This window comes from Canis lupus, chromosome 8 (genome assembly GCF_003254725.2).
Source record: "Canis lupus dingo isolate Sandy chromosome 8, ASM325472v2, whole genome shotgun sequence".
Classification (NCBI taxonomy): Eukaryota; Metazoa; Chordata; class Mammalia; order Carnivora; family Canidae; genus Canis; species Canis lupus.
Window position 1 is genome coordinate 10,334,680 of NC_064250.1, and position 20,264 is coordinate 10,354,943.

The 20,264-nt window shown below is 40.9% G+C and overlaps 3 protein-coding genes across 25 annotated transcripts in view; 1 reads left to right on the plus strand and 2 right to left on the minus strand.

Annotated features, from left to right (window-relative positions):
* STRN3 (striatin 3) overlaps positions 1–8,412 on the minus strand; it is a 112,383-nt gene extending 103,971 nt beyond the window's left edge. For 5 of the 6 annotated variants that reach the window (XR_004818281.2, XM_025443887.3, XM_025443885.3 and 2 more), the window contains exon 1: positions 7,410–7,938. Coding sequence is in view for 4 of the 6 variants with exons in the window: in XM_025443887.3 (XP_025299672.1) it covers positions 7,410–7,691 (282 nt within the window). In the remaining 2 variants the exon portion in view is untranslated. Of the gene's footprint in view, positions 1–7,409; positions 7,939–8,285 lie in introns of those variants that run through there. The other variant, XM_049113606.1, reaches the window with a different exon arrangement.
* The window catches only part of AP4S1 (adaptor related protein complex 4 subunit sigma 1), an 83,609-nt gene continuing 69,665 nt past the window's right edge, over positions 6,321–20,264 (plus strand). For 6 of the 18 annotated variants that reach the window (XR_007412672.1, XM_049113611.1, XM_049113613.1 and 3 more), the window contains exon 1: positions 7,040–7,292. The gene's annotated coding sequence lies outside the window, so the exon portion shown is untranslated. Of the gene's footprint in view, positions 6,588–6,638; positions 6,791–6,817; positions 6,968–7,024; positions 7,293–8,257; positions 8,502–20,264 lie in introns of those variants that run through there. The other 12 variants (XM_049113608.1, XM_035720139.2, XM_025443892.3 and 9 more) reach the window with 11 other exon arrangements.
* LOC112657917 (small nuclear ribonucleoprotein-associated protein B'-like) lies at positions 7,906–13,278 on the minus strand. Its single transcript, XM_025444042.3, has 3 exons — positions 13,215–13,278; positions 10,452–10,554; positions 7,906–8,425 (listed from the first exon to the last, which is right to left on the minus strand). Exons 1-3 carry the CDS (start codon positions 13,276–13,278, stop codon positions 7,906–7,908), a joined length of 687 nt encoding a protein of 228 aa, XP_025299827.3.

The window sequence follows — 20,264 nt, forward strand, 5'->3', positions numbered from 1 at the left end:
CATTTAAGAAGGAATCTTGGGCAGCCCAGTTGGCTTAGCGGTTTAAGCGCCACCTTCAGCCCAGGTCCTGATCCTGGAGACCCAGAATCGAGTCCCACGTCGGGCTCCCTTCATGGAGCCTGCTTCTCCCTCTGCCTGTGTCTCTGCCTCTCTGTGTCTCTCATGAATAAATAAGTAAAATCTTAAAAAAAAAAAAAGAATATATAGAGGAGTGGATGGATAGAAGTATAAGTAAAATAAAATCAGTGAAGAGTTAAGATGACTGACAAGTTTGTAGGAGTCACAGATATTGTATTTTTGTATACATTTAAAACTCTCCATAATAAAAAAATTAAAGGTATATGAAACACAATCATATTTACAATATAGAGAATAAACTGAATAAACTGTTAGGACAGCAATATGTATGGAGGGAAACTGTTAGATTACTCCAAAGAATTCAGGCAGGAGCACCCTGAAAGAAGACAGGGACAGTAAAGAAATGAAAAAATAAATCAGGGTGATTTCCTGAGGTCAGTGATTACCAAGCTTCAGGGACATTCTATGCAAAAATTTTTACTCATCCATTTTTTTTTTAAAGATTTTATTTATTTATTCATGAGAGACACAGAGAAAGAAAGGCAGAGACACAGGCAGAGGGAGAAGCAGGCTCCATGAAGGAAGCCTGATGCGGGACTCCATCCCAGGACTCCAGGATCACACTCTGAGCCGAAAGCAGACACTCAGCTGCTGAGCTACCCAGACGTCCCAACTCACCCATTTTTTTTAAACTAAAAGAGGCTCCCCAGCTTTCATTATATATAATGGAGACTAAATCCCAAAATATTAATCATTGAATTAAAATATATATTAGGGGCACGTGGATGACACAGTCAGTTGGGTGCTGAACTCGTGGTTTCAGATCAGGTTGTAATCTCAGGGTCATGGGATTAAGTCCCGCATCAAGCTTCCAGTTCAGCACGGAGTCTGCTTGAGACTGTCTCTCCCTCTGCCCCTTCCCCCCCCCCATGTGCACGCGCTCCCCCCCCCCTTTTTAAAAGATTTTATTTATTTATTCATGAGAGACACACACGGGGGGGGGGGGGCAGAGACATAGGCAGAGAGAGAAGCAAGCTCCATGCAGGGAGCCCGATGTGGGACTTAATCCTGGGACTCCAGGATCACTCCCTGAGCCAAAGGCAGATGTGCTCAACCAAGGAGCCACCCAGCGATCCCTCTCAAAATAAATAAATAAAGCTTTAAAATATGTACATATGTTTTAGCATACTGAGGCTATATCTATAATTCATAGCCCCTTGAATCACTATAGTTCAGTTCACACACTTTCAAACACAGCTCTCTCCTGGGCGCCTTGGTCATTTAAGCATGTGCTTTCGACTCAGGTCATGATCCCAGACTCCTGGGATCCAGTCCAGCACTGGGCCCCCTGCTCAGCTTCTCCCTCTGCCCTTCCCCCACTACTTGTAATCTCTCTCTCTCTTAAATAATAAAATCTTACAAAAAAAAAAAAAAAAGGAAAGAAAGAAAGAAAGAAAGAAAGAAAGAAAGAAAGAAAGAAAGAAAGCAAGCCAGCCCAGCTCTCTCCTCCTTCAGAACTTCTGCTGGTGCTGTACCTTCTAACTGGAATACCTATAGTTAGGTATTCATACTTCAGATCTAAAAGTATTCTCATCTCCAGGGGCTTTATGAGAATTAGATGAGCTAACATGTAAGAATTTAAATTCTTGGCATATAGAAATTGTTCAATAAACACTACCTATTTATCTGAAAGTCCATTATCTACATAGTTTCCTATTTACCGTTTTTCTCACCACTTATCCAGTTAATTTCTGGTTTATCACATTTTATTATTTCTAGACTATAAGTTCCATGAGACAAGGTCCTTATTTCATATATCATTAAATACCTGGTGCCTAGCACAAAGTAATACTCAAATACATTCACTGAATGATTATACTAGAATCAATAAAACTTACTCTCTCTCTATATATATAGGGATAAAGCTCCCTGATCTCTCTAGCATCTAATGATAAGAAGGGTGGTGATGAACATTAACAATAACAGAGAAAAAGGAGAATTAGTAGGTTAAGTGTTATGGTGGGGGGGACAGCAAGCATTGAAGATGAAATGAATAATGAATGTATTGAATTTAAAGTAAAAAGTTAAACAGGAAATTAGAAATATGAGACATTTATAACCGAAGATCTAGTAGCGGTAAGAACATGGCTTCTAGAGAAGGCCTGTCCAAGTTTAAATTCTAGTTCTGCTACCTGCTAGTTGTGCAATCTTGGGGCTGATTATTTACCTCTGGGCCCCAAATTTCTAGTGCACACCAAAATGGAAAAAAAAAAAAAAGGCAGTAACAAAAGAAACCAACTGTGCCAACCTCATTGGGTTGTTTAGGATTAAAGGAGCTAATACTGAAGCACTGGAATAATACTTAGCGAACAGTAACTAAAAAACATTAGATATTAAGACCTAAGTGGTGGGGCGCCTGGGTGGCTGAGCCTGTTAAGCACTGGACTCTCGATTTCAGCTCAGGTCATGATCTCAAAGTTGTGAGATGGGCACGGACCCTGATTTAGATTCTCTCTCTCCCTCTGCTCTGCTCTCCTCCCTCTCTTAAAAAAATTTTAATTAAAAAAAAAAAAAAAAAAAAAACCCTAAGTGGTAGCTGAAAATCCAATTTTAAATGAAACATACAGACAGTAAATACACTAAGAGAACAAGAGTCCCAGGGAACAACGACGGGGAACAAAGGAGAGGAAACATGAATAAAAGTGTTTAGTGGACAAAAGGGAAACTAGGGAATTACACAGTGGAAGCCAAAGAAAAGGGTTCTGAGGAAGAAACAGTTAATACAGAAGTGCTGGTTAAGTGAATAAAGTTTAAAAAAAAAAAAAAAAACCCACAGGCTGGGGGGCCTGGGTGGCTCAGTGGGTTAAGCCTCTGCCTTAGGCTCAGGTTGTGATCCCAGGGTCCTAGGATGGAGCCCTATGGATCAGGCTCCCCACTCAGCAGGGAGTCCGCTTCTCCCTCTGCCTCTCCTCCTCTTTCCGCTCTCAAATAAATAAATAAAATCTTAAAAAAAAAAAAAAGCCACAGGATTTGGGAATTTGAAGGCCAGCCATCAACAGAAAAAACAATATCCTACAAGATGTTCAGATGGGTTTAAGGAGAATAGGGCAAAAAGGTAAGACTATAGAGCAGGGTTAAGGGCTAAAAAGAGGAAGAGAGAATTCCAGATTAGGGGTCCCTAGACTTTTTGTTTACAAGGACTTCAAAAATAAACAGAGAAAATGACATAAGGTTGTGGCCTCTTTAATTCTATCAAATAAACTTTTTTCTTCTTGCTGTCACCATCATTTGAAATACGAACTGCAGAACAGAGAAAATTGATGAAGTCTAAAACTCTCAGAATAAAGGAAGCACCTTTATAAAAACTACCATACTGTTCTTATTTTTTGTAATTTCATAGATTTATAAAATGTTGCAATAAAAAACCCACCAGGATTTGCAAATCACTCTTCTAGACTATTCTGAGAAAATCTCAACAATAAAAGCAGGAGTGCAGAATAAACTGTTAGTTTTCTTTTAAAAATGAAGAAATCAAGTTATGCTTAAGTGAATTATCTATTAAGATCTTTAGGTGGCAACATCTGTCATGACAAATCTGTACGCCAGAGAGTGCAAACACAAACACTAAAATTTTTACATTTGTTCAATTAATAGTTTAGAATACAAACTCCTGGACTACATTCTCTCTGTATCATCTATGTCGTATTTCCATAGTTGACAAACATTTTGTGGATACCCTAAGTGTATACCACTACAGAGAAAAATATAAGGACATTTGCAATATACATAAACTAGACCTGGCACAGAATGGGGGCTCAATAAGACTTTGTTGGAATGTCCTACTGTGTGCCACATAATGGTAGATGAAGAATTACAAGTCAGATTACATTTCTATAAAAAATGGTAACATGACAATATAATACGATGGTAATAAGATCACAAGCTTTGGATTCAAACAGGTTTAAATCTTAGCTGCAACACTTTAAAGGTAAGTGACCTTGGCAAAGTTATGTCACCTAAGCTTATCTCATCTGTAAAACAGGAATGGTAACTACCTCATAAGGTTGTAGCGCTGATTAAACGGCAGTTATAATTTTTATATAACATGAATGCAAAAATCCATAAACAGTCAATTTTCTCCAAGTCTTGGACCAAATTAATCCAAATCTCTGGAGAATGAGGCAGAGGCCTGCATATTTTTAAGTTTTACAAGTGATTCTGACTAGAATTCTCATCTAGGAACCACTGTTCTAGAGCCTTACTTCTTAAGCCTTACCGGAATCCCAAGTAAGTTTATGTCATGAAGATAAAAGAGCATTAAGACATGATCCTCTGGTTTAGTTCCAAGTTTCTAAGACAGACCTTCACCCAAAATTCCTTTTACAGAGAATAGAACCACACCGCAAAATTCCAACTTAAAATCCTTTACAGGAGCGCCTGGCTGGATCAGTTGGTAGAGCATGCAACTCTTGTTCTCAGGGTCATGAGTTCAAGCCCCAAGTTCAATGAGAAGCCTGAACAATTAAAAAAAAAAAAAAAAAAAGATCCTTTGCAAAGCCAGGGAAAACAGGATTCCATGCTGAAATTTTACATCAAAATTGGGTGTACCCTAACCTCTTCATATTCATCATTGAATAGTTCTAATATTGAACATTTCTGAGTCACTGTTCATCCACACATCAAAGTGATCTGAGGCTATACACAAAATAATATTTAAGCTCTCTTATTTCTACATTATCATTCCTAAAAATAAAGTTTACAGTTAAAATCCGTTGACACTTCACTGAAACCTTAATAAATTTTTTATTTGACACATTTTTTTCTTAAGATTTTATTTTTTTAAGTAATCTCTACACCCAACACGGGGCTCAAACTTACAACCTGGAGATCAAGAGCTACATGCTCTATCAGGGGAGCCAGCCAGGTGCCCCTTGACACATACACTGTTAAATGTGCATCTCACAAGCAATCTTATTAAAGACTGAAAGTACCTAAAGCAAATTCGATATTCCAGAAACAAACCTGAAACCCTTTTAACTAAGTAACCCAATATAACATTTTAGAAAAATATGTAGAACAAAAACAAACAGAATCATGCACATTCCATTTCAAAAGAATCAGTGTGAAATAATGAAAATCCCAGGAAAAACTAAGAGTCTAGAGACACTGTAGAACTTCTTAAAAGTAAGCAAACAAAAAAAGCTTAGAAAGGCTTTATCAGAACTAGTATTACAATAGCAGATCAACTGGAAAGCAAACAAGCAAAAGGAATCTTCCTTAAAAGACTTCACTGTTACTGGCAAAGAGAACTAAAAAGTAAAGAAAGGGCTAAGGCAGACATATAGACTTCATTATAGGTTTTTTTTTTAATTTAGACACAAATAAGCTATTTCCTCAGATACTTAAATTAGTGAAGCTTATAAATGACTAATGCACTGTTAACTTACAAAGTGTTAAAATCCAAGCTTTCGGGTGCTTACAGGGCAAAATAAATGTCTCATCCTCTAGGGCAGGGGAAAAAAAAAAAAAAACACCAATCTTTCATACAACAGTGCAGAGGTCATTAGACACTATATCCAGGGACTGGTGAGGTATTATTTAGTGAGTCTAAGCCTCAGTGCATTTTTAAATGCAATTTTTAAAAATAACCGTCTTATTATCTTCATACAGTATACTGTTTGCAACATGGTGTAGTAAAAAGTTGTTTATCAGCAAAACTCTATAAATCCCAGATATTTTAAACTAGACTACATACATACAAGTTAAAAGAAACTACAAAAAAAAAAAAAAAAAAAAAAAGAAAGAAAGAAAAGAAAAAAGAAACTACAGACAATTATGATACAAGCTTTTGGAAAGTTCTATTTTTAAAAGTCCTACAGTATATCAAAACACAATTCTAAAACATTGAATTGACTAACAGGTGTTAATTTATAATTAAGTTTTTTGAAGACTTGATAAAGTGTCAAGATATATAAAAGTCCTTTTTAAAAGTTTAGCTTCACTAACTTTGTAGAATCAAAGATAACTAATTCAAAATTAAACTAAAAAAATATATATTTGTTTGAAGACACCCTAAGTTAATCCAGTCTTCCTTCCTGCAACACCGTATCTTCCTAACTATTCACCGTAGGCATATATGATATATATATATATCAGCGAACACTACTACTTACATTCTAAATATATACCAGTCTGAAGAACAGGTGCAACACTATTTGGATGCATGCTTTTTCCTTCTAAGCCTAATTTTGCCCTGGAAAGGGATTTAAAAATAAACACAAGTACCCAAGAGTTGAACAATCCTCTTAAAAGGATGTAGCCATTCTGAAATCCAAGACGTGAGCTCTTCAACTACCAACGTTCCTCCACAAGTTAGGTGAACCAGCCTAGCAAAGTTTCACCTTTAAAAGATCAAGTAAGGCTCAATTATGAAGGATTCTGGGGATATTTAACCTTGCTTCCCCTGCGCGAGTCAGTTAACGTGGGACAAGTACGTGTCACACTTCAAGGTAACACTAAATCGTTCCTCGGTTGTTTCCTAAACACGGCAGAGAGACTCTGGTTCGGCTTCACAGGGCTAAAGGAGGGGCTGGAGGCCCGGGGAAGGAAGGGTACTCCCGAAAGAAAAATTCAATTTAGAGAAGCAGTGATGATGAGTCAGTCGCTTGGGAAGAACTGACCGGGAGGGAACCTAAGTAAGGCAGCATCCCAGGTAAGAAGGTACTTAAAGTTGGCGGTAGGAAACGTCAACTTCCCAAGTCAGCAGCAGGACACTACGCTCGGTGGCAGCCCTGGAAAGAAGCGTGGCTGTCAAGGGGCAAGTGCGCACCAACTACGGGAGAGGGGCCCAAGAAACGCCAAATCGGATAGGGGGGTGAAAAAGGAAAAGGTAATGAAATGCCCATCGCAAACCCTCCCCTCGGGCTCTCCCTCGCAGAAGGCGCAGTCAGCTGCAAGCTTCGCGCCCCGTCACCCCACGCCGGACTCTCCCACTGAGAGGAGTTCTGCCCCAAGCCCCGGAGGCCCGGCAGGCCGCCTCCAGAGGAGCCCCCGCAGACGCCATACTAAAAGTCAAAATGGCTGCCCCAAGGAAGCCCGCACCGCGCAGCTAGCAAGGGCTGGGGAACAAGCTTCTGCGGGAAAGGGGGAGGGGGGCCCTCGGGAGAGCCGTCGCCAGAGCCGTAGGCAGGACTACCGCCCCCCGAGCTGCACAGGTAGGCTGCCCCCAGCCCCCCAGGCCCGGGGCTCCGACCGAGGGGAGTCCCGGCCCCACCCCCCGGCCGGGAGCCCCGCCGCCGCAGCCGTCCCGCACCCCGACCCCAGCGAGGTACCTGCAGTTCGGCCCGCTCCACCTCCCAGTGCGCCCGCTCCATCTCGAAGCGAGCCCACTCGTGCTGGATGTAGTGCAGGATCCCCGGGATAGTGTACTGCTGCGGCCGGGACAGCTCCGGGCCTGCCGCGGGACCCGCTCCCTCGGCGGCTGGAGGACCTCCGCCGCCCGCCGCTCCATTCCCCCCTGGCGAAAGGCTCATGTTCCCCCCAGGTCCTTGCTGCTGCCTTGGAGGGGCCGCCATCCCCGGGCCGCCACCGCCGCCTCCGGCGAGCTCGTCCATTGTGTGTGGGGCCCCGGCCGGGGCGCAGGGCGAGAAGCCGACGGCTGGGGGAAGGGCCGGGGAGGGTGGCCCCGCGCTGCCGGCGGGGCGGAGGCCGCCTGGGAGAGGGGCGAGGAGGGGGTCGTTGCCGTACGCTTGCCGCGGGTCAGAGCAGGGAGCTGCCGGCCGCCGCCATTACAGTCCCTCCTCCATCTGCCCGTCTCACTCACTCACTTTAGGGAAAGGGGGGGCCGCGGCGGGAGGGGGGAGGGGGCTGGGTTGGGAAGGGGAGAGACGTAGGGCCGTCGCTCCCGCGCAGCATGCCGGGTAGAGAACGCCGCTGCCGCCGCGCGCCTAGCAGCCAAATAGAGTGCGGCCTCGCCTTACGCAGGCGTACTGAGGGCTCGTGAGGGCGCTGGAGGCGGGGTGGGGCTCTGGCCCCGCCCCCAGGCGCTCCTCCGGCTTGCCCCGGTGCCTCGCTGCGGCCTCTGGGCTGGGCTGTGTTGCGGGACACCCACCCGAACTTTCGGGCGCTCCCAACCGTCAGTTTCCCTCGCTCAGTCAGCAGCCCCTTGAGCGTCGTCCCGCCCCCCCCCCCCGGGGCCAGCCGCATGCCTGCTTCCAGGACCGTCGTAACCTGCTGGGCGCTCTGGCCGGCTGCCGCCCGCCCGGGATGCCTGGCGTTTCTTTCGCATTCCTGGCGTGTTTCAGGACGTCCCAGAGGGTCGGGCCTCCTCCTCCGCTTGTCACTCGCTCTAAGTACCCGTCATTCCTGAGGCTTTGGGGATGGACGTTCTCTTTTGGCAGATAGCCCAGCCCCCTCCGGACACGGTGACTGGTTGCGGGTCTCGGTGTCCTAGCTCCGTGCTCCCGGGCGCGGGACGCAGCTTGTTCCACTTTGCCGCCCCTCTTTCTCCTATTCTGGGGTGGGTTGGCGCGGGGGGGGGGGGGGAGGAGCAGGAGTGAATGTTTTCATTTTTTTCTTGGGAGAAGGAATAGTGAAAAGCTTTAGATCTTGACGATGGTACGGGGGGAGAGAGAGAAAGGTAACTTTGAAGGAGACTTGTTAGACGAACAGTTCGGTGTTTTAGAATGAAAGGGTTCACAGGTGGCATTCATGGAATCTTGTGATGAAAACAAAATAAAAGCGTCGTGAATACAATATAAAATCCTAGATGAACAGCCGCGAAGATGTTTTCCTGGGTCATTAAATGATGTTTAAATGAATGTAATATACACCTAAAAGACACATTTAATCTTTTAAGTACCATTGTGTGTGTTTTATATGCTTAGGTTGCCAGGAAACATCCTTAATGAACTACTGTGTTTCTAAAGAAAGTTAATATAGCTAATAACCACTTGGTTGAAAAATAGGACAAGAATAATGTTTAACAATGTAATAAGGAAAAAAGGTTCAATAATTACAGCTATGCGGGAAAACTGCACATAAAATTGATCGCATTATTTTTTTTCTTCTCTACTACCAGTAAAACTCTCACTGTGTAATGCACAGCACCACTCAAAGTATAATTTCAAAAAGACTAAAATAGTACATCTTACTTAATCATGTCTACTCTTACTATGTTTAGTGATGATCTGTTACCCCTGCTGCCATGTTTTGTCTATGAAATGAGTGAGGTCTTAGGTCACATATTATTAAAAACTGTTTCTCCATATTTTTAAGTACTATTTTTCCATTTTATAGTGACCAGCATAAAACCTGCTTATTCAGTCCTCTTCCTTTTTTGAGGGGCCTCATAGTATAGAAGAAGTTCCAGGGGTGCCTGAGTGGCTCAGTGGTTGAGCGTCTGCCTTTGGCTGTGGATGTGATCCTGAGGTCCTGGGATGAGTCCCACATCAGGCTCCTTGCCTGCCTCTCCCTCTGCCTATTTCTCTGCCTCTTTCTGTCTCTCATGAATAAATAAATAAAATCTTTAAAAAAGAAAAGAAAAAGTTCCAAATATGTCTCAAAGAAATGTAGGTGAGTAGATGTAATTGATCTCTGTTATGTGGCATCAAAAGAAGAACATGAGTACTTATATTTCCCACTGGTACCTCAAGCTTAAGTAAAAACTAGATTGATAATCCTTCTATTTTCCTTCCCACCCACCTTCCAAAAAAAAAAAAAAACTATTTCTCTTCTATTACCTATCTTATTAAATGGCATTACATCCAAACCTGAGGGCTGGTAGTCATTGTACTATCTTCTTTTTACTCAGCCCCTACACCCAGTCCCTTTCTCAGTACATGTTTCATTTCTATTCCTTATCTATATCACATCTATTCCATTACCTTTATTCTTGTGTTAGTTTAAACCTGGCCACCTTAATGTTCCCCACCTTCCATGTCTGGGATAGTGCAGTCTCCCAAAAATGATTAATAACTGAAATGTGGACTAGACTAATAGATATATTTTTCCTTCACCTCAATTTTTTTGTATTATTAGTTTTTTTGCTACCATTATACCAGCTATTTCAAGGGTCAATGACCAAAACTGCCCTGAGTTCTTTTTTACTTTGTTTTCATTTTTTATAGTTGACTTTTTACCCTGAGTATTAAAAGAGAAAGACACCAAGATTTTTGACTCTGTGAGGAGAATATTTTGTACACATTATTGTCCTTATACTTTGTGTCCATGACCCCTGAGAATACTCCAGTGTCCTGGAATCTTGTCCTTTGTGTGTAATAAGCTTTCCCAGGCCATATCATAACCTACAACTCACCTAACTGGAACTCCCTCCTTGGAACTGTGGCTGAGTCATTTCCTCTCTTCAGTTTCACCTTTGAAACTTCCTTTTTGTTCTGTCATCAGTCCTGTCCATCGCTCTTCCTCTCCCATTGATTCTGTTAGTTTCAGTATGCTGCTGATGATCTTCAAGAATACCTATTTATATTAAATATATATAAATTTAGAATTTTAGGGTTTTTTTTTCCTTTCCTGTTAGCTAATCTTAGAAACCTGTGTGCTTATTCTATCTGACCAAAAAGGGATTTATCATATTTGATGTTTGTGTATTATGTCAGTAGAGGTATCTTAAGGAATTCCAGGCTTTTAAATAAGTCAGGAGTAGTTAACATCAGATGTCTTCTTCCCAATTATTGCAATACCTGATGTACAGAGTTTTGACCCTGCCTTTGAGAACTTCATGGCTCCCTGTAATTATTCACCTGAACATCTAGTTTTACACCTTGCTGACTATGAACCTGACATCCTTCTAACAAAGAGCTCAAACTGGTTCACAAACACTAATCTAGTCATCTTTTTGCATCATGTGGAAAGATTGCAACAAGTGCTATTATCTCTATGGGAAGATGAGAAAGCTGAGATAAGAGTTCTGGGTCACCTCCTCAGGCCCTTAGTAGAATAGCAAGTGGGTCCCATTCATAGCATGAGTGTGTATGTTTATTTGGAAACAACGTCTCCCTTCACTGTTCTTCCTCCTACTATCCTCTCAGTGGCTCAATATCATTCTCACAGGTTCTCAAATCATTTGCACTTTTAAGATCTTTTTCAGGTGATTTAGGAGTGATCTAGTCACTTGGGGAAATTATGTAGTGTTTACACTTATAAAGAACAAAGGAGGAAGATCTCTGAGAAGACCTAGTATGTGTTTAAAAACCAAGAGAGCAAACAGTATAATGTAGATAGAACAGTAAAGGAGGAGACAGCTTTGCCCTACACCATGGTTGAACCTGCCAAATAAGATCAGATATCTACTTCTCATGACAGGAGTTGCCTGTGGCTAAGAAAATTGTAGAAATCCATGCAGGGCACTTGAACTATTCAAATAATATGTTGTGTGGAAAAGAAAAGGAAAAGGACCTTCAAAGGTTGTAGAAAAATAGGTAACAAAACCTTTAGGAAACATAGCATGCTATATAAAATTCTAGTCCAAGTCCATTCCTGAACTGTCTTCTGGGTAATAGTCAGAAGGCAATATGCTGTGATAATATTGTATAATAGCTAACTCACAAAGATGTCACAATTGAAGGGGAAGAAAATTGCCTAGAGCGTAGTCCCCCCTGGACATTGGCTAAGAGTGAACAACCTGATCCATAAATGTGAAACCAAATAAGTAGGAAATGTGACAAATTAGAAATTGTCAAAACTTTCCTAGGCAATAATTTAACTATCTTGGAAATTTGGTTTGCCTCCTATTAGAGCAACAGTGGAGAATGTTCAAAAGAACCAGACACAGACATTTTGTCTGGGAAAGATTTCTAGCATAGATTGCTAGAGAGTGTTCTCTTTGGAGAATGTTTTAGATTTGGCAAAAATTCACAAAAACTTGGTTTCTTTTATAACAACATATTTTTAAGTGATAGCTTTGTGTTTTTATTAACAGACTAACCTGAAGAACATGATGATTACCCCACAAAAAAAGATTGAAGAATTCTTTAGAGCATTTAAAAATAAATCCTAGGGATCCCTGGGTGGCGCAGCGGTTTAGCGCCTGCCTTTGGCCCAGGGCACGATCCTGGAGACCCGGGATCGAATCCCACGTTGGGCTCCCGGTGCATGGAGCCTGCTTCTCCCTCTGCCTGTGTCTCTGCCTCTCTCTCTCTCTCTCTCTCTCTCTCTGTGACTATCATAAATAAATAAAAATTAAAAAAAAATAAAATAAAAATAAATCCTATTCTTTGCTCCTTCTGTTTCATAGGTTTTAATATAGTAATTGGATATTCTAAATCATGCTGTGCATAGACATTTTATTTTCTTTTTTTTCTTAAAGATTTTATTTATTCATGAGAGACAGAGGCAGAGGGAGAAGCAGGCTCCATGCAGGGAGCCTGATGGGGGACTCGATCCCAGGACCTCAAGATCACGCCCTGGACTGAAGGCAGATGCTCAACCACTGAGCCACCCAGGCGTCCCTGTACATAGATATTTTCTATTTAACTTTTTATTTTGAAAAATTTCAATCATGGGGGCGCCTAGCAGGTTCAGTGATTAGGGCATGTGACTCTTGATCTCAGGGTTGTAAATTCGAGCCCCACATTGGGTGTAGAGGTTGCTTAAAAATAAAATAAAAAACAAAAATTTCAATCATGTGAATATAGAAACAAAGCCTTATGAACACTTGCAACAGTTACCAAGATTTTGCTGTTCTTAGTTCATCTATTCCACCTTTTTACTGAGGATTTTTTTTTACCATTGTAAAAATTTAATAAGATTGCAGTTTATTTATTTATTTATTAAAGATTTTATTTTTTTATTCATGAGAGACACAGAGAGAGAGAGGCAGAGACACAGGCAGAGAGCAAAGCAGGCTCCACGCAGGGAGCCCAATGCGGGACTCAATCCCGGGACCCCAGGATCACGCCCCGGGCCGAAGGCAGGTGCCAAACCACCAAGCCACCCAGGGATCCCCAGTATTGCAATTTAATAAAAAAAATGTCTGCAGCACCAGTTTTCATATCATAATAAAACTGGTCCATTGGAGAGGAGACATGTAGAAGCAATTGATTTCTGTTGTGAACAAGCCTTTGGTTTTAAATATCCCAAGGCTTAAACGTGATGATACTATTTCCTCGTATAATCACCTGCCATCTTGATGCATTCATTTATCACAAGCTTCATAAAGCTGTCAAATCCCCTAATGGACATGTCTGCTACCGTTTAATTTCAATTACAACTTGTCCCTAAATTTTTCAACTTGGGAGGGTGAGCTTTGCTCATGACATTACTTGACAAGCTCAAAGATGCCTTGAAACAGAATTTCCCCCATGCTTCCAGGGCAGGCCCAGTAATATTTTAAAGTAAATCCCAAATATCGTATTATTTCTTTGGTACACACTCCTCTAAATATCTTTAACAGATTAGGACCTTTTTAAAAAAAACATACCACAATACTAATGTCACACCTACAAAGTTAATGGTGATTGTTTAATATAGTCTAATCCCCAGCCCATACTCAATTTCTCCCAATTGTCTCAAAAAAATTTTTTTAAGGAGTTGGTGGCTTCAAATCAGGATCCTAACAAAATCCACATCTATCTATTTCTTTCTTTCTTTCTTTCTTTCTTTCTTTCTTTCTTTCTTTCTTTCTTTCTTTCTTTCTTCCTTCCTTCCTTCCTTCCTTCCTTCCTTCCTTCCTTCCTTCCTTCCTTCCTTCCTTCCTTTATTTATTCATGAGAGACACAGAGAGAGGCAGAGATGTAGGCAGAGGGAGAAGCAGACTTCCCGCTGGGATCCTGATGTTGAACTGGATTCCAGGACCCCAGGATCATACCCTGAGACAAAGGCAAGTGCTCAACCACTGAGCCACCCAGATGTCCCCACGTATTTCATTTAGTTTATATGTCTTTAGGTCTTTTTTGATTTGCCTTCCCCTCATCCCAACAATGCCATGCCATTTTGTCAAAGAAACCAGGTTATTTATACTATAGAATTTCCTGCATTTGGCTGATTGCATTTTTATGGTATTAGTTAGCTATTCCTTCCTCCTCCATATTTTCTATAAACTAGAAGGTCCTAGATGGGACCTTTCCTTGCACTCATTGGCAAAAGAGACCCTGCCAGGCTTCCTCCTGGCTCTCATTTCAAGTGGGGGAGCAGGGCTCCTTCCTTTGGATGATGACTTGGTGATTTCTGGATTCTTTGGCTCTTTAGACTTTTATAAGACCACATTTTCAAACCTCCACCTCTGCCAGCACAGCTATGGTCATGCGCTTTTATTTTTCCTAAGATTTTATTTGAGAGAAACAGAGCACGAGCAGTGGGAAGGGGCAGAGGGAAAGGCACAAGCAGACTCCCTGACGAGCATGGGTTCACGGGAGCTTCTTGAGGGACTTGACCCCATGAGATCACGACCAGAGTGGCAGTCAGATGCTTAACCAACTGAAGCACCCATACACCCCTATGCTAAGTGTTGTTTGACTCTCCCCATTCTAGAGTTCCAGGGACTGTTTTTCACCTGGTTTTTAGTAAAGATGTTGCCTGTAGACTTGGATTTTTCCCATCCTTGCTGCTATCACCATTTTTATGAGTGGATCATGGGAGCTCCCAAAACTACTCTGCTGCTATCACCTTGCCTCTCTACACTCTGGGCATTTTAGAGTTTAAATTGCTTACTATGTAACCTAAAATTATTTATTACAACCTGCTATTGAAATAGTTTTATTTGACCACTACTATTTGAGACATTTTTGCTTTTCAAAGATCATGAGATAAAAATGAGTGTAAATTTAAGTATGAATATGTTTTGTGCAACTTTTGGGCCAGCTCTTGTCTGACAACTTTATATCTTATTTACATTTTGAGCGGGAGCTATAACATGTTGCTACACTTTATTGTGAAGTTCAGAAAAGCAAAAGGTGCTTGTGGGCAAAGGGCAGCCAAGCAGGCCACCTGAAAAGCCCTGTATTTACCCTGACATTTGATCTGAAGGAGAATGATTCTAAATTCAGATACATGCCTGCAAACTTGCCGTGGACAGCATTTGCCGGGTATGTTTTATTTATTGGAAGTAGAAAGGGAGATTAGCTGAACTCACTAAGAGAGCAAATCAGATGTAGGAATTTTGGAAGTTTAGGTCCAATTACAAATGTTAAGCACGCTGTTGTAAATGTAATAATATGAGTTCTACTGTCCTAAATTTTCAAATAATCTGATTGGGTCATTTCTGAAGCATTTTAGGCTCCATGTTGAGATCAACTAAAAGTAAGCAATCTGTTAGAATTGCCCCTTTTGTAACATGTTCCAGAGTCAGTTTGAAAATACCAGAATATGGGCAGCCCGGGTGGCTCAGTGGTTTAGCGCCTGCCTTCAGCTCAGGGTGTGATCCTGGAGATCCGGAATGGAGTCCCACGTCGGGCTCCCTGCATGGAGCCTGCTTCTCCCTCTACCTGTGTCTCTGCCTCTCTCTGTATCTGTCATGAATAAATAAATAAAATCTAAAAAAAAAAAAAAAAAAAAAAAAGAAAAAGAAAAGAAAATACCAGAATATGCATGTTAGCCAATAAAAGCTTTCGTACTGGGGTACAACTGGCTCGAGCTAGATTTCCTTTTTTTTTTTTTTATATTTTATTTATTTATTCATAGAGACACAGCTAGAGAGAGAGACAGAGACACAGGCAGAGGGAGAAGCAGGCTCCATGCAGGGAGCCCGATGTGGGACTCGATCCCGGGGTCTCCAGGATCACACCCTGGGCTGCAGGCGGCGCTAAACCGCTGCGCCACTGGGGCTGCCCTCGAGCTAGATTTCCACTAGTGAATGAGGAATGAAATTGTGCTTCCCTGATCATATTTTTTTAATAATAAATTTATTTTTTATTGGTGTTCAATTTGCCAACATACAGAGTAACACCCAGTGCTCATCCCGTCAAGTGCCCCCCTCAGTGCCTGTCACCCATTCACCCCCAGCCCCCGCCCTCCTCCCCTTCCACCACCCCTAGTTTGTTTCCCAGAGTTAGGAGTTTTCATGTTCTGTCTCCCTTTCTGATATTTCCTACCCATTTTTTCTCCCTTCCCTTCAATTGCCTTTCACTATTATTTATATTCCCCAAATGAATGAGAACATATAATGTCACATTATAGCCATCACTGCATTACTGGAGTCATGAGGCAAACCCGGAGGTAAAGGTGCAGTGCATGAGAGAAAGACTCCCGAGTCAGGCTATCCGGCATTGGGTGACCTTTGGCAAGTGACTTAAGTTTTCACGTCTATAAAGTGAGGATAAAAAAATCTCCAACTCATAGAACTATTATGAGGATTAAATGAATGTAAGCAAAATGTTCCAAACAGCACCTGGGTGTCTCGTAAGTACTGTTAGTGTTTTCTACTGTTATTATCTCTCTTCAGGAGTTGGTGTGTCGGGTCATGTTCACATCATATTCCAAAGACCATATACTGTCTTTCAGGATACAGCTTTCAAGAAGGCCTTTCATGGCTACCATCAAACATTGGGAGTTATTAATTACTCATTTGAATTAGTGTTAGTGGTGGCCATGTCATTAACAAAAAAGATCCTGTTGGGTAAGTCAGCTGATCCCCAAACTGAAGTTTGATACAGTAATTTTTATATTTCACTGCTTCATCTCTTTAGAGTGATGATCTGCAAAAAAAAATTGTTATTGGAGCCATAATTTTCCAAGTAATATCTTTAGGCCCTGAAAATATTGATGTAGCTTTTACTATGCTTGATTTTAACTCAGGACATACTTTTATTTAATTAAGAAGCTCTTAAAATAGGAGCTTTAATACATTGCTGTAGTTTCATAGTATGATTTTCTTGTATATACTTTTTAGGAAAAAATTATCATAGCAATTAATTTTTCCTAAATAATGTGAGCATTAGCGTAAAAAAATTTTACAATATTGAAACAAATTAGTTGCAGATAAATTATGGAGTGATTATTTTATAGAAACATTTTCCATAATTCCAGTATTGTATTTAAATTCAACTTATAGTCAACTTTTCAGAGATGTATTTTGTGTAAAGTGAGATTCCCTTGCATCCCAGTGACATTTTGTTTCTTCTTTATTTGACACAAAAAACTAGGAACCACCAGCAAATCAAAAATTTTTTAAAGATTTTATGCATTTATTAGAGAGAGAGAGAGTGCATAAGCCAGGGGGAGAAGCAGACTCCATGCTAAGCACAGAGCCCGACTCAGGGCTCAGTCACAGGACCCCAGATTATTACTTGAGATGAAGGCAGATGCCTAACCAACTGAGCCACCCAGGTACCCTAGCAAATCAAATTTTAATTCCAAATTGCTTTAGTTTGATTTGATTAACATTGCACTTGACCCTTTAAGAGCACTCACGGGCCTGTCACTCAAATCCTAATGCGAAGCTTAGATGACTACTCTTCAGAAGAACAAATGTGTAAGAAAAATCTGGCTTAATATGACTTTCACAGTTCTCACTGGAAATCAGATGCCCAGCAAAAATTAACCAGATCTATCTAACTTAAGAAATACAGAAGTTAAATTTATTAGAATCCAGAATATCTAGTTTGAAATATTTACAATTTGAGGGGGAAACTTAACTGACCGTTTTATAGGAATGGGAAGTAATATATAGTAATCCTACTTATCTTCTGGAGTTCCTCCTTATTGATACCTTATAACATCAGAATAGAAAGTATCCTAGCCATGAAACTGCTACATCTCTGCTCCAGGATCACTCTTCTCTAAGATACTGGATGTCTTTATTAGCCCAAAAATTTGATGAAGATATTTAGTCATTAAGCACAAGTATTTAATTTGTGTGGCTAATTTTAACTGAACAATTAAAAGTAAGATTACCCACAAAGGGGTATTTCTTCACTGTTTCTAATCTATGCCCATGTTGTGTCAGAGTAAAATGTAATTCCATATTTTATCCTTGATATAAAACCAAATAGAAGAAAGATAATTTTAGAAGAAAAAACTTTGTTTTGATTTCAAAAGATACATATTGTTATCTCCGTTGGTGTAATGGGAAGGTTGAGTGCCATTATTTGCCCCAAAGCAGCTTCTCTATCCTAAAGTGGAGGGTAAATATCAACAACAGCAACAACAGGCTCCTGTGAACTCCAATTTGTATCTTTAAACTGTACACACCTCCCACCACCACCAGACTTGGTAGTCAATACTTCTCTGGCAGATGACTGATGGAGAATCTATTCTCAATCCCTCCATCCCCCACTACACATACACACACACACACACACACACACACACACACACACAGATGACTAATGAATAAAAATAAAACAAGTATTTTCAGACAGTGTAATGGTCTATTTATAGTATATAAATTCCTCATCCTCAGTTTTTGAAATATGACTTTTCTCCCCCTACCTGAATCACATTTCTGTAAAGACCTTTAAAAATTCCTCAGTTTGGGATACCTGGGTGGTTCAATGTTTGAGTGTCTGCCTTTAGCTCAGGTCATGATCCCAGGGTCCTGGGATCGAGTCCCACATTGGGCTCACTCCATGGAGCCTGCTTCTCCTTCTGCCTATGTCTCTGCCTTTCTCTGTGTGTCTCTCATGAATGAATATAATAAAATCTTAAAAAAAAAAAAGAAAATTCTTCAGTTCACCCTGATTTAGGATAGGAAGTCTGATACCTGAACATCTCCAAAAATATGGTATCTGTCCTTTTCAGTAAAACTTTAGGCTGTCTCTGATGTATTTATATATGTTTTAAAGTTACAAATGACCACACTTATTTGAACTTGTATCTTGGACCAGAATTTGATAAGCCTTTTTTTGAATTTTTGTTATTGAAGTATAGTTGACATATAATGTTACATTGCTGTTAGGTGTACAACATAGTGATTCTACAATTCTATACATTATTCAGTTCTCCCGGTGATAAGTTTAATTGATGAGACTTTTTTTTTTTAATTTTTATTTATTTATGATAGTCGCAGAGAGAACGAGAGAGAGGCAGAGACACAGGCAGAGGGAGAAGCAGGCTCCATGCACCGGGAGCCCGATGTGGGACTCGATCCCGGAACTCCAGGATCGCGCCCTGGGCCAAAGGCAGGCGCCAAACCACTGCGCCACCCAGGGATCCCTGATGAGACTTTTTTTTAAAAAGATTTTATTTACTTATTGATGAGAGACAGAAAGAGAGAGAGAGAGAGAGAGAGAGAGAAAGGCGGAGACACAGGCAGAGGGAGAAACAGGCTCCATGCAGGGAGCCCGACATGGGTCTTGATCCCTGGTCCCCAGGACCAGGCCCTAGACTGAAGGTGGCGCCAAACTACTGAGCCACCCAGGCTGCACTTGATGAGACTTTTTGATCAATTTCCCAAAATGGCTTTAGATCAAGATTTTAGAGTCACGTGAAGCTTTAGAAATTTTTCAGATATATTCCTAGAAAAATGACAGACTAGAGTATTAAGGTTTATTCTTAAAGTACTTTTCCACAGAAATAGGATTTCCATAGATCCTGAATTTGATTGAAATTTAACATTTTATTTTTTTAAAATATTTTATTTTTAAGTAATCTCTATACCCAACGTGGGGCTTGATCTTACAACCCCATGATCAAGAGTTCCATGATCAAGAGTTGCGTGCTCTTGAGCTAGCCAGGCACTTAGAAACTTAGTATTTTAAAATGTTTAAAAAATAAAGATAAAAATAAAAAATAAAATGTTTAAATATTTTATTTATTTATTTATTTATTGAGGGAGAGAGGGAGGGAGGGGGGAGGGAGGGGCAGAGGGAGAAGGAGAGAGAGAATCTTAAGTTCAATGAGAGAATCTTTTTTTTTTTTTTTAAGATTTTTATTTTATTCATGAGAGACACACAGAGGGAGGGAGAGACACAGGCAGAGGGAGAAGCAGGCTCTCTGCATGGGGCCAGATGTGGGACTTGATCCCCAGACCCTGGGATCACACCCTGAGTCAGTCAGATGCTCAACTGCTGGGCCACCCAGGCATCCCTCAGTGACAGAATCTTAAGCTCGACCTCATGACCCTGAAATCATGACCTGAAGTGAAATCAAGAGTTAAATGCTTAACCAACTCAGCTACCCAGGCACCCCTTAACTATTTTAAAACCGCGTTTAAAGCAGCACACATGTAAATGTGTTAAATGCCAAATTAATCAAATGTAGTTGAAATATTTCTTGAGTGGCCACAGATTCAA

Coding starts and splice junctions, on each gene's coding strand:
- LOC112657917 (XM_025444042.3), bottom strand. CDS start 13,278: ATGTCCATTAGGGGATTTGACAGCTTTATGAAGCTTGTGATAAATGAA. Junction 10,555..13,214: donor TGAATGCATCAAGATGGCAG/GTGATTATACGA, acceptor TAATATAAATAG/GTATTCTTGAAGATCATCAG. Junction 8,426..10,451: donor ACAAAAAGGAAGTTTCAAAG/GTGAAACTGAAG, acceptor ACGGGTACTTAG/AGCGAGTGACAAGCGGAGGA.